The sequence below is a fragment of the Chiloscyllium plagiosum genome, chromosome 21 (assembly GCF_004010195.1).
Source record: "Chiloscyllium plagiosum isolate BGI_BamShark_2017 chromosome 21, ASM401019v2, whole genome shotgun sequence".
Lineage (NCBI taxonomy): Eukaryota > Metazoa > Chordata > Chondrichthyes > Orectolobiformes > Hemiscylliidae > Chiloscyllium > Chiloscyllium plagiosum.
Window position 1 is genome coordinate 20,152,904 of NC_057730.1, and position 14,250 is coordinate 20,167,153.

General features: G+C 42.8%; 1 protein-coding gene across 2 annotated transcripts in view; it reads right to left on the reverse strand.

Moving 5' to 3' along the window:
* polr3e (polymerase (RNA) III (DNA directed) polypeptide E) overlaps positions 1–14,250 on the reverse strand; it is a 68,563-nt gene that overhangs the window by 39,015 nt on the left and 15,298 nt on the right. For both annotated transcript variants that reach the window (XM_043711413.1, XM_043711412.1), the window contains 7 exons: positions 7,322–7,404; positions 5,532–5,582; positions 5,349–5,426; positions 4,002–4,120; positions 3,728–3,810; positions 2,593–2,700; positions 1,661–1,710 (listed from right to left, as the gene is read on the reverse strand). In XM_043711413.1, coding sequence (XP_043567348.1) covers positions 1,661–1,710; positions 2,593–2,700; positions 3,728–3,810; positions 4,002–4,120; positions 5,349–5,426; positions 5,532–5,582; positions 7,322–7,357 — 525 coding nt within the window. In that variant the 5' untranslated portion in view covers positions 7,358–7,404. The remainder of the gene's footprint in view (positions 1–1,660; positions 1,711–2,592; positions 2,701–3,727; positions 3,811–4,001; positions 4,121–5,348; positions 5,427–5,531; positions 5,583–7,321; positions 7,405–14,250) is intronic.

The window sequence follows — 14,250 nt, forward strand, 5'->3', positions numbered from 1 at the left end:
GGGCTTTGGGGAGGGGGGGGGGGGGGGGGGGGGGGGGCCCTAAGGGGCTGATTGTCTAACCGATACATCTTACATTATGTTCTCAAGGGTAGTTAGGGATTTGGTGGGGGTGGGGGGGGGGGTGGGTGCGACCAAATGCTTGCCCAGCAAGCCATTGTCTCCTGAATGAGTTTTAAGAAGTATATTCTATTGCCTTAAGCTTTCTTATTTAATGCAAAAGCTCAAGTGATCTCTCAGATATTTGGCTTTGCCTGTGCATTTATTGGTCACTGAATTGAGTACAGGAGTTAGGAGGTCATGTTGTGGCCACTTTTTGAATACTGCGCTCAATTCTGGTCTCCCTACTATAGGAAAGATGTTGTTAATCTTGAAAGAGTGCAGAAAAGATTTACAAGGATGCTGCCAGGGTTGGAGAACTTGAGCTATAGGGAGAGGCTGCATCAGCTGGGCCTATTTTCCCTGGAACGTCGGAGGCCGAGGGGTCACCCTCAGGTTTATAAAATCATAAGGGTGAATCATAAGTCTTTTTCCCAGCATAGGGGAGTCCAAAACAAGAGGGCAAACTTTTAACTGAGAGGGGAAAGATTTAAAAGGGACCCAAGGAGCAACGTTTTCACACAGAGGGTGTGCATGTATGGAATGAGTTATCAGAGGAAGTGGTGGAGGTTTGTACAATTACAATATTTAAAAGACAGTTGGAAGGGTACATGAATAGGAAAGGTTTAGAAGGATATGGGACAAATGCTGGCACATGGGACTAGATTAATTTTGGATATCTAGTTGGCATGAATGAGGTGAACCAAAGGGGTTGTTTCATGCTGTACAACACTATGACTCTGACTCCATACTATACAGTACTGACACTTGCAGGCATCCTTCCCAGTGAAGTCTTTGGCCATGTATCTGCAATTTTTAACAAGCTTTGCTGTCGAGAATTTTATCTTTCACTGGGTTCTCTGAGATGGAGCTCCTGTGCAAGCATAAACAGTGCATGTCAGAAGGCTGTTTGTCTTCAAAAATAAAATTCAGCTGAAACCCATTTTCACCAAATACACAAAAATACAAATATGCTAGCAAGGATACTTGCTAAGAGTGGAATCCCTTAAATCAAAAGTCCTTAACTGGTCCGTTCACACTCAGTCCAACATGAAATCTTCTGTTCTGCAAACAAACCTGCATTTACATAACATCTTTCATGTTCTCAGAACTAAGCAACGTGCTCCAGCACCAACTACAATCATTCCTTCAGAACCACAGGAGCTCCATCTCGGAGAACCCAGTGAAAGATAAAATTCTCGACAGCGAAGCTTGTTAAAAATTGCAGATACATGAGTTTGTCCACAGATGGTGAACTTTATTGTGACTTAGGTTTTGTCGCAGATCGGCGAATTTCATGGATACAGAGCATTTACTGAACAGGGTGGGGCTACATTTGGCTTATTTTCTAGAACTCAAAATGACATTGCTTTAAAAAGTCTCACTAACCAAAGGATAAGAGGTTTAGATAAGGCATAGAGAGAAACAATCTTTGCATCAGCAGGCAACTGGTGATAAAGATGGGCAGAATTCCAAGGAAAAGTGTTCCTGTGAGTGTTTATAAGTCAAATGCTCATAAATCAGGGATCCCATGGACAGTGGCAATGAATCGAGTTCCACTTACAGTGATCTGCTTAACATCATCTTCAGCCTCATCCTGAGAAGAGTCACCAGCTGCAGGAGAATAAGAATACTGCACGTTACTGAAGTACTTGAAATTGGCAGAACATTGCCATCAGTTTCTGATCACTGCTCCTCCTCAGTCTAACACACTATTCGCTCAATGAAGAGAGTTTATTTGAGGGTATCAAATAGATTTGCAGCAAAGAAGCAGACCTTCAGTGCAACTCTCCACACCTCACTATTATTATACAGAGGAACCTCAATTATCTGAAGGACACAGGCGGGGAGTATTTCATTCGGTTATTTGAATTCTGGATGATCAAATGCCGGAAAACATAGCTTAGCCAAGCATCGAGACCGTGCGATCTTGCCGGATAATCCAAAATTCGGATAATCGAGGTCCCTCTGTATTATGTTGTTGTTATTATATGGTTCCTTTTTTTCTGTGTTTACCTAATATCCCATTAAATGTATCTATACTACTTATCTCAACTATTTCTTACTGAAGATGTTTTTCTTGATTTGCCTATTAGATTTATTACCACATATTTCATATTGTGCACTCTTGGCTTCCCCCCAACAAGTTTAACATTTTCTCCAAGTCTACCCTATTGAAGCCTTTCATGACCTCAAACAAATCCCCTCTCAGTCTTCTCTCTTCTAGGGGAAAAAGATCCCAGCCTATTCAGTCGTTTCTGGTATCTATTAACCTTAGTGTCAGTACCATTCTTGAAGTTTGAAAAGGCTTTGAATATTCTTACTAGGTAGGAAACCAAAAGCCTTGCATTCAGAGAGCTTAGGAAACTTCACACAGAAGCTCTGTATTTGACATTTACACTGGCTAATGGTCGGAATATTCTATCCTCCAATCCGTTGCCGAGCTCCCTTTTTAGCTCTTCGAAAGGTTGCTTCAATGAAGCACAAACTTCCTACCTTCATTTGCAGCTTCTCTCTCTCTGTGTTTTGCATCTGCTTTATCCAAATAGGAGAAGCTCGGTCTCAGCTGTAGCATTCCATGTAATGGAGTGACATGTAGCTCTCCTATCACACAATGTTAGGAGAAAAGAAAAGCTAAATAAACAGTTCCCACAAATTGGTTGATTGTCGGGAAAATAAACTCCTTAAAAGAACGCTGTGCATCCTTAGTAACTGACTGCAGAATGATGTTTCAGTCTGATGTAACAGTGTGGAATTGATGCCTGCGTGTACATAGTGTGTATGTGCCAGCATTGCTTTTTACTGCACGTCCTATTGAAAAGGCTGTTTGCTTTAATCACATGCTTACACCACTTGAAATTCTCATTGTACTCCCTGCAGATGTTAAAGAAAAAAATTGCATTTGTCTTGCATCTTTCATGACCATGGGACATTTCAAAGTACTTTATTAAGAATGGTGTACTTTTTGAAGTGTAGTCACTGTCGTAAACCAGGAATGTTGCAGACTGAACCATGTATGCTTTCTAAGGTGGCTCTTTCTTTGTGTTGTGGAAGATATTTATCCCACAACCAATATCGCAGATTATCTGGAGATAGAGAGAGGTCTCCGGGAGTGAATTTGTTTGGGGGGAGGGTGAGGAGGATTAGCAAGAGCTATTTAGATTGGGGGGGGGGTCAGCGAGAGCAGCGTGGAAGTTGGTGATCAAAGAGAATGAATAAAATACCCAGCGGAAGTTTAAACTTGCTGCCTAATTGTTGCTCAGTCATTGTGTTGGGACTTCCAAGAGGTGCTGACCAGCATGTTTCAAGCTAAAAACCAAAAGATCTGGCTCTAAGAGATGGGCCTAGTGTGCGATGGCAGAAAATGAATTTGTTAAAAATAACCTGTGGCAAGTGATGAGCAACCTGAATTCACCTCAACTTAGTCACTTTTGGACCTGAAGAATCAAAAAAGAACTGACACACAGACACAGATCTCTCTCTCACATTAGACCTCGAATATAACACCCTTCAGAACAGTAAGTGAACCTTGAATCAGCACAATTTTCTCCCCAGACCCTTGTAATAAACACATCCCTTTCCATAATCCATTTGCATCTAATGTCCAGCAAAATGGCTTCATTTCTCTCACCTTTCCTGTAGACTGCAGCAGCATAACGGGAGGTGTTGACAGCAGATTGAATGGATGAGAAGATCTGTTTGTCCATGAGTTTCCTGGAGGTGGGAAGGTGAGAAAGCTGCAGAGATTAATGCACCCTGGTAGAGCCAAACTAACAATAGGGGTCAGATTGCAAACTTAGGGAAAGAGAACACTAAGGTTTCCTACGTGGTCCAATATAGTAACGCAGCTGTGGCAGAGTTAACTTTTCCTACAGGCAAAATACCCCTACCCTAATGTTACTTACGTTGCATAGGTACTTCCAGAGTCATCAGTACAGGTCCCATCAACATTGAGAGCAATCTGTTCCCCTTTGCTCCGACAGTAGTTGGGACTCACTGTATCAATCGCCATTTCCAGCTCAACCTGTGCACAAAAGCAAGTGAGAATGAGTAAGATCACAGCCTAAGCTGGAAGTGATATCTAGGAAGGGTTACATGTATCTTCAGATATAGCACAGAATGTACAGCCAGAAACACGCCAGTCAGCCCAAGTGGTCTATATCAATATTTACATTTTAGATTAGCTTCCTCCCACTCCTCTCCAAATCACCCTTTCATTCCAATCATTGTGTTAGAGGGTTTCCCTAAATTCAGTATTGGTAAGCCTCATACTAATGAAATCCGAGCTCTCCCACAAATGCAAACAGTTCTGTATATCTATCAAATCAAATCCCTTCATAATTTTCAATACCTTTATCAGGTCACCCCATCTCCTTTACTAGGTTCATTTTAGTTAGATTGTTGTTAACTTTTAGAGTTTGGTTTCTTCTCTGCAAATTGGAGGAAGGCACTGTTGACAGTACTGCAAGTGTGCTCCAAGCAAGGTTCTACACAGGTTAATGTAACATCTCTGCTTTTCAATTTAATATATTGGGTATACAGTTTATATAGTTTTCCAATTTAAACTTGGAGCTGTATATAGAGTTACTATGACAATTTATGATCGTGAATTCAGTTTTTAAAAATCTGGGAAGTCAGTAGTAACGTGGTAAGATTAAAAGCATCAATGAAGATGGTTAGATTGTTGTTAAAATCTGGCAGGTTCAGTACACAATCACCCCTGCAGGGAAACGATCACTCCCTACCCTCGCACAAGGGGATGGAGAGAATGACTCTGCAACTCCACCCCTACAAGGGAGAACTGGTTGCTACCCATTCTCACCGCTCATGAGTCAACTGCTCTGTACCTTCACCCCCAGAGGGTTAGTTGCTTTGTACCCTTACTATCAAAGAGAGGGAGCCAGCCATTTCCCACCCTCACCTCCCCATGGGGTACTGATTGGCACATGTCTCTCCTGCCATACCTTAGCATGTCTTTTTATCTACCTGTTTTCCCTCCTGCTCCTCTAACTCCCTGATGTATTTAAGATTATCCATTGCCCTCAAGCTCCTGTCGTGTAGCCCTGAAATCAGGGAATGACAGAGACAGTAAAGGCTGAATGACTTCCTCCTGTGCTGTACCATTCTAAATACCCAATTCTGGTGGTACAGGGTTAAACACAAAACTAAAATAAAAATTAGTTCTTTCCCCAGTGAGTTTACTTCATTGAATGACAGGACAGAGCAGTGACAGAGTCTCAGAGGAAACTTACTTTTTGTTGTTTAGGTTTTATTCTTGCTGATAAATGAGTAACATCATCATATTTCATCATGGCTGGACGCACGGGATACTAGGAATGAGAGACAGAAAAAAATAAACCAACAGCTCAATTATAGAACGCCAGAGTTGAAATTAAAACAAGAGGTGAAGCACAAAGAGAGTCAGTGTGACGCACCTGGAACAGGTACAGTTTCTCCGCTAGACTCTTGGCCAGGTGTACATCAATCTGAGGCAAAAAGGCAGATTTGTTGTCAGGGATAATCAATAGGTTGTCAAAATATCTCTCACAAACACGCTTTACTCTCAGCTCTCCATGTACGTGTCCCACACAAACCCAAAAGTATCCATGTTAACATGAAGAACAGAACATACAATGTTACAGCACAGTACAGGGCCTTTGGCCCTTGATGTTGCGCCGACCTGTGAAATTAATCTGATGCCCACCTAACCTACACCATTCCATTATTATCCACATGTATGTCCAATGCCCCTTTAAATGCCCTTAACGTCGGTGAGTTTACTACTTTTACAGGCAGGCTGTTCCACACTCCTCTTACACTCTGAGCAAAGACACTACCCCTAATATCTGTCCTAAATCAATTTAAAGCTCATGTTAGCCTTCACCATCTGAGGAAAATTGCATTGAGCCAGTGCTGAAATTTGCCAAACAGAAAACAGTTACAGCCATACCAATTAAACAAGGAACTTGAAAATGGAAACAGGGTGACTTTTCACTGTTTCAGTCTGAGTATCTTTAAGCTTGTTAAGGATAAAGGGGATTAAATCTATATTTCTGGTATTTGTAATTCGACTGTCTCTAGTTCTTGCATAGTGCCATATAATTAGTTTCTTTTCCCCTTTTGTGTATAATAAACTTTGCTTTTTGTTTAGAAAAAGTACATTAGCAGTCTCTTGTGAACATGTTCACTGACTGAGCAACACAGCAGATTAGATTAGATTCCCGACAGTGTGGAAACAGGCCCTTCGGCCCAACAAGTCCACACCGACCCTCTGAAGAGTAACCCACCCCCCTCTTACTAATGCACCTAACGCTATGGACAATTGAGCACGGCCAATTCACCTTACCTGCACATCTTTGGAATGTGGCAGGAAACCGGAGCACTGGGAGAATGTGCAAACTCCACATAGACAGCCGCCCAAGGTTGGAATCAAACCTGGGACCCTGAGGCAGCAGTGCTAATCACTGAGCCACCGTGCCACAGTAAATAAATTGCTAAAACTTATCGTCTCTCAAGCAAGGTTCCTGGGATTTGATTTAGCCAGCATTACCATCAGCAGGGATCATAATTATTCAGGTCACAAAGCCCTATGAAGATGCGATTCTTTATATATAGTACTAAGCTGCAACTTTTCATCTCCATTTTCAGATGAGAACTCCATTCAAACCAGAAGCAAACTTCTGTATATTAACAGTACTTTGAGGGATTTAAACCAAAGGTAGATTTATTGATACTGCCTTTTTTTTTATTTATTCAGGGATGTGGGCTTTATTTGCTCAGCTAGCGTTTATTGGCATTCTTAATTACCCATGATAAGGTGTCAGTGGGTCTTTGGGATAAAGGACATCAAAATCAAAGATAAGATGAATTGGAAAGGTACCAGGTTATCAGTGCCCCACTCCCATTGTAACAAGGTACAGCAACACAACCTGATATTAGTGAATGGAACCCTCAAATTGGAAGACAGTACAGCTCAGTAGCGGAGAACAGCACACCTTTGTTCAATGAAGTGAACACCTCAAAATCTATAAATATGTAACTAAGAGTGTACAAGAATAAATAGAAGGAAGGATAAAGCACAAAATGTAAACTTATAGTTTACTCAAAAGGAGAAGCCAAACAGAAGACAACAAAAATCCTGACTAATGTGGCGATGAATGCTTGAATTTCTGATGTGTAACTAACATCTGCTTACAGTCACTCTCCCATCTGAGCAGTCACTCACCTCTTGTATAACTGGATCATCATCTTCACTTGCCATGCTGAAATGACGAGGAGAGATGAGCTTCCACTCCCAGGCTTCACAACCTAAAATGTTTGAAGTGCATTAGTGAGTTGCCCAATTCTCCTTTCTCTACTCCCATTATCCAGGCCAGCTCCCAAAATCACGCACAATCAAGTCTATTTCCATTATAGAGTCTCCTGAAAGGTTCATAAAACCACTGTCATTGCAAAGGTTTTAACGATGCTCTGGCGGCCTCCCGTTTCATATAGTTTAGAATCTAAAATCATAAAATGGTGGCTTAGTGGTTAGCACTGCTGCCTCACAGCACCACAGACCTGGCTTCAATTCCAGCCTTGGATGACTGTCTATGTCGAGTTTACACATTCTCTCTGTGTCTGTGTAGGTTTCCCCCAGAAGCTCCAGTTTTCTCCCACAGTCCAAAGATGTGCAAGTTAGATGGATTGGTCATGCTAAATTGTCTTATAGTGTCCAGGGATGTGCAGGCTAGGTGAATTAGCCATGGGAAATGCAGGGCTGGAATGGCTGGGATGCTGTTCGAAGGGTCAGTACAGACCTGATTGGCTGAATGGCTTCCATGTGCACTGCAGGGATTCTGTGATTCAATGGAAAAGATGTTTGTGTCTATATCTCTCTCCAAACACCCCTTGGTGCAATCAGTAGCACTCTCAACTGGGTTGGGCCATGGATTAAGATTCATGTGAGGGTTGGGTCACAAAACCAAGGGCAGACACATGAAGGGAGAATTGCCATTCCAGACATTAAACTACATTCCTGTCCATCTGCTCAGATCGCTGGAGAGAATACGAGATGATAAAGGGTTAATTTGTTCTGCTGACATGTAAGAAATTGGATGTCCCAGGGGATGTGATTTTCTGTCCTGCAGGCAGGATGAGACAATCTAATCATACTCCGTAACTGCTGCTGTTTAAGGCAATAACCTAGTCACACCCTACTTTAAGGAATAGCCTAGTCACACAGTGTTTCTGGAAATAATCAAATCACTTCGCATTGTTTTTGGTGGCATGTGACTATGAAGGAGTGGCAGGGGGTTGTGACTTGCGTGCATGACTGACTGATGTAAAACCCTGTATAAAGGGAGGATGGTTCCCTTGTTCAGACAGCCTCACTTGACACGCTCTGCAAGCATCGCGAAGAGTGTTCAGTGCTCCTCCAAAAACCTGTACTTGCTGAAATAAATCGTGGCTGTTCACGGAAGCTGGCGTATTGCAGTTGCATAAAGCGTGCAAGAATCTCCAGAAGGGAACCTCACATTTAGCGACAAGAGTGGGATTCCGACATATATGGAGTTTCCAGGCGGATGGTAATATGAGACGGATGGGCCCACTAGTTAAGATTTATCTTGATCTCTCTCACTAAACCTATCACTCAGTTGACCCCTCGTTCCCTACGACTCTGTAGTGACGGAATCTCGGAGATAACTTACGCACTTGTATGCCAACAAGTTCGTCCCTGGGAGGTTCAAGTACCCCTGGAATTCAGACATTAGAGTCCTCAGATCTATAAGTTACTGGAAAGGGAGGTTAGAGTCGCCCTGGAATTCAGAGGTTAGAGTCCTCTAAAAGCGGGATCTAAGACCCCGGAACACAGCACAGGATAACTACTGTCTCTCTCTCTCTCAATCACCCTGCCTTAGACTGGTTGTTAAGAGGGGAAATCCCTCACGTAAGGGTCAGGATCCTAAAGTCGGTGTGGAGACTGAATCATGAGAGTGTTGTGCTGGAAAAACACAGATGGTCAGGCAGCATCTGAGCAGGAGGAGAATCAGACAGAAGACCTTCATCTGAAATGAGGCTTGTGGGTCGAGGTTGAGAAATAAATGGAAGGGGGGGTCTGGGGTTGGTGGGAGGTAGCTAGGAAAGCAATAGGTGGATGAAGGTGAGGGAGAAGGTGATAGGTCAGAAGGGAGAGTGATAGATGGATCTGGAGGGCAGTGCCAAATTGGAGACTTGAGACTGGAGTAATGGGGGGGAGAGAAATGAGGCAGCTGTTGAAATCCACATTTATCCCGTGTGGTTGCAGGGTCCCAAGGCGGAATAAGCTCCTGACATGTCTGGTCTGCCTGAAATGTTTCAAAATAATGACACCGATGACCAGCTATGTCACAACGCGGATTTCTGACCTCCTCAGTGACACCTATTCAGAACTCACTATACGTCTGAAATCTCCTCAAAGCAATTGGCCATAATCAGATGTGCCGCCCATGTAATGGACAATATAGATATCAGCAATGGCAATGCCAGAGTTAATCGAGCTGTCAAAGATGTGGCAACAGCTCGCAATTCTACTGTGTCCTCTATGAACCTGCCTCGAAAACAAAGGGCATAAACACTGGGCAGCGTTTACAATGGGACACCCCTGACCCAGAAAAACAATCATGGGAGATGCATGGGTGTTCGCACTTTGCGTCAAAAGGCCTCTGGAGCACTCCAGTTCGCCAAGTGTGTATACCTGATGCTTTGTTACCAATGCTTGTTGACTATCTTCATACTGATACCCACCTTGGCAAGGAGGGAAAGAGACAGGAAATGCAAAGATACTTTCAGCAGTTAACGTCGTTTCTGAAGTTTCTCCATTCACAGGTAAAGCACGCCTTCAACCACTGCCCGCCCCCTCCCCAACCTGATCCAGGTCCCACTCCACTTACCCAGCCCCCTGGAAATGTTACCCATTGCGCACTCAATGTCAAGTCACATTCCTGGGAACACTTCTCAGCGCTTCTGATAGACAACTGGAATGTATCGCACCCACTCTGACGACCCCTCCTGCTCTCCCTGCAACAGCACCACCTGCCCAGAGTAGGGGATCACAACAGATTCAGTCAGCTCCCCTGTCATGAGCATGAAAAGTGATGAAGCTAACAACGGTGAAGAGGATGTCAGTATGGTTTTTGTCAGTGGCCTTCCTATGGATATTAAACCATGTGAGCTTTACCTTCTCTTTTGACCATTTAAGTGATATGAAGCTTCACTGATCAAGCTAACATTAAAACAGCCAGTTGGCTTTGTTACATTTGACAACAGAGCGGGAGCAGAAGCAGCAAAGAATCCATTAAAGAGCATTTGATTTGATCCCGAAAATCCTCAGACTCTCCGGTTGGAATTTGCAAACGCGAGCACAAAGATGGCCAAAAGCAAAGTGATGGCTGCACTTAACCCCACAAATATGCACCATGCCTTGGGAGCACACTTCATTGCACGGGACCCCTCCGACCTTTCTACGGGAGCAGCACTGATCCCTGCATCTCCAGGGGCCTGGGCTCCCTTTCCACTGTACACAACAGAACTAACCCCTGCCAGACTGGATTTTGTTTTCAGGTTGGACTTTACTGAAGCAGATTTTGGGTAACTGGCTCATTTCCACTCAACTTGGAGGGGGTGGAGTGGTCACTAAAGACTGTGGATTTAAGAACTTTACTGGTGAACACTTCTTTATCCCACGTGGGAGGATCCTGGGGATCCTACCTACCGCATGAACTAGTGATTCTTGTTGTTATAATCATTGTATGTTGTGTGTCAATAACATGTTTAATTACTAGCTGTCAGATTCTTATGAATAAGCTGGTAGTGCCTTTTTGAGCCCCATTTAGTTGGTTATCATGGAATGACAAAAGGAGGGAATGAGATGATAAAGAGTTAATTTGTTCTGCTGACATGTAAGAAATTGAATGCCCGGGGTGGTATGATTTTCTGTCCTGCAGGCAAGATGTAACAATCTAATCATACTCTGCAAATGCTGCAGTTTAAGGCAATAACCTAGTCACACCCTACCTTAAGGAATAGCCTAGTCACACGCTGCTTTAAGGAATAACCGAGTCACACAGTATCTCTGGAAATAATCTAATCACTTCACATTGTTTTTAGATGGCATTATGGAGGAGTGGCGGGGATCATGGCTTGCGTGCATGACTGACTGATGAAAAACCCTGTATAAAGGGAGGATGGTTCCCTTGCTCAGACAGCCTCATTTGACACGCTCCGCAAGCATCGCGAACAGTGTTCAGTGATCCTCCAAAAGCTTGTACTTGCTGAAATAAATCGTGACTGTTCACAGTAGCTGGCATATTGCAGTTGCATCAAGCGTGTAAGAATCTCAAGAAGGGAACCTAACAAATCCCACAGTATAAGAGCTGTCATCAACAGTCCTTTTATTTACTATTTTGGGAGAAATTCCTGCATGCAAATCTTTTCATTTAACAAGTGTAGCTTGTGATTCATTTTATAACTTCTAAACCTATAAACTAGAGAGTCAGCCTATGAATTAACACAGCTTGCCTTTACCAAGGAAGAAGTCACAAAACAGAAACTGGTCATTTGACCCCTCCAGTCTATATATTATCTATTCTCCACACAGCAAATAGTTCTACCCACAGTAATATCCTTGGTGTCCTGCTGTTTGAGATTATCTACAGTCTGCTGTGGTGGAAAAACATGAACTTTATTTAATAAATCTCTTACTGTGATTTCATCTTGCTATGATGTTGAAAGGGACAGCAAGATCCTTTGACATTGTATCTGATGCCATACACTGCCTTACTAAATATCACAGTCAGACCTAATCCCTTACATTACAGACATGAAATAGCTTGCCTCTCCCTTTTTCTCGACCAAATGCTTAATTCTAATCCTATCAAATCTAACCTGGAAATCTGACAGCTTCCACCTCAATCACTAATTCTAAATGGTCTCCCACAACCTCAAGCCCCTGTCCAAAGAGGTTTCTCTTGTCCTCTGTACAAAATCTCTTACATTAATGATCCCATGTTCTTAATCCCTGGAAACAGTCTGCTTCACCAAACCCTCAACTTGTCATCCTTTTATCTCACTACATTATTTGCAACCTATAATTTCTTCTGATATAGAGACTGAAGTTCAAAAATTATCAGATTTAAACTTGCTCACATCATGCAGCAGTCTGGGGACTCAGCATAATATTCTTCCCATGGAGATCCTTCAGTCAACAGCAATATACTCAAGAGGGAGGAGTAGCAGCTTCTTGAAACTAGTCCTGTTACTAAACAACACAAACACAAAAGCTTGGATTTCAGAGTTAAGGGCACACAGCTTTAGTTAAGAAAAATTTGCATTCAAAGAGTGAATTTCACACCCTCAGAACTCTTTGCAACCAATTAAACATTGCTAAAGTGTCACTGTTACAATGCGGGCCGTGTGCCAACTATTTTACATACAAACAATGTGATAAAGAAAAATCACCAGTTTTCACAATTTTATTTGCGGGATAAATGTCATCCAGGACACTACAGAGATATCCCCTGCACTTCAAGACAGTGCCATAGGATCTTGTAATTCTACCCAAGAGCACAGATAGCACCTACATTTAACAGCTTATCAAAGAGAACAGCACCTCTAACAGTGCAACACTCCTTCAATACTGGAATTGCAGGTGACAGTGTGAATTTCACATTCAAGTGCTTACAGCAGAACTTGAATCTACAACCTGATCAAGTGGCAGTGCTATCCAGTGAGCCACAGTTTGTATGCATCCACATTCCAAATTGCAAAATCTATAATATACTATACCCAAAACCATCATTTTGCACTTCTGATGAAAAGCTGATTACTGTTTAAAAGATCTATCTCCTCCTCAAATTTATTCAATATCAGTGACTTTTACAAAAGCATATAGTAGGTGCTGGAAACCAGAGACAAAACCGAAAACGTGGAGGTACTCAGGACAGGGGGCATCAGAAAGGTCAACTTGAAATATTAACCGTTATGCCCTACAAATTCTACCTGACCTCCTAAGTGTTTTCAGCATTTTTCATTTTTATTTCGGAGATTAATAAATTTGTGGTACTTCCTTACATTTTTCTGTGTTAACAATGGCTCTAGAAAGAGGGACAGGCAAGCTATTATATGTATGTAGCACAAGGGATTAGGTCTGACTGTGAGTTATTTAGTAATGCAGTATATGGCATCACAGGTCATCACATACAATGTCAGAATCATACAGCATGGAAACAGACCCTTCGGTCTAACCAGTCCATACCGAACATAATCCCAAACTAAACGAGCCACATATTCCTGCTCCTGGGCCGTATCCCTCCAAACGTTTCCTATGTACTTACCTTAGTGCCTTTTAAACGGAGCTCACATCTATCATTTCCATAGGATGTTCATTCCACACTCACACCACCCTCTATGTAAAAGATTTGCCCGCCTTTTTAAAATCTCTCTCCCCTCACCTTAAAAATGTGCACCTAGTCTTAAAATCCCCCATCCCCAGGGGGAAAAAAACACCTACCATTAACCCCATCTACACCCCTCATGATCTTATACACTTCTATAAGGTCATCACTCAACCATCTACATTCCAGTGCAAAAATTCCCACTTGTCCAGTTTCCTTTGTAACTCAAACATTCCACACCTAGCAACATCCTGGGAAATCTCTTCTGAACCCTCTCCAGCTGAATAATATCCTTCCTATAACTGGGTGACCAGAACTGGACACAAGGACCTTTCCATCTCCATTAATGACAACTGACTTGACACTGACAGTTTTTACAAACCCACTGACTCCCACAGCTACCTGGATTACACCTCTTCCCACCCTACCTCTTGCAAAAATGCCATACCGTATTCCCAATTCCTCAGCCTCTGCAGTATCTGCTCCTAGGAGGACCAGTTCCACCATAGAACACACCAGATGGCCTCCTCCTTTAGAGACCGCAATTTCCCTTCCTATGTAGTTAAAAATGCCCTCCAATGCATCTCGTCCACATCTCGCACCTCCATCCTCAGACCCCACCCCTCCAACCGTAACAAGGACAGAATGCCCTGGTGCTCACCTTCCACCCTACTAACCTTCACATAAACCAAATCATCCGCCAACATTTCCGCCACCTCCAAAAAGACCCCACCACCAGAGA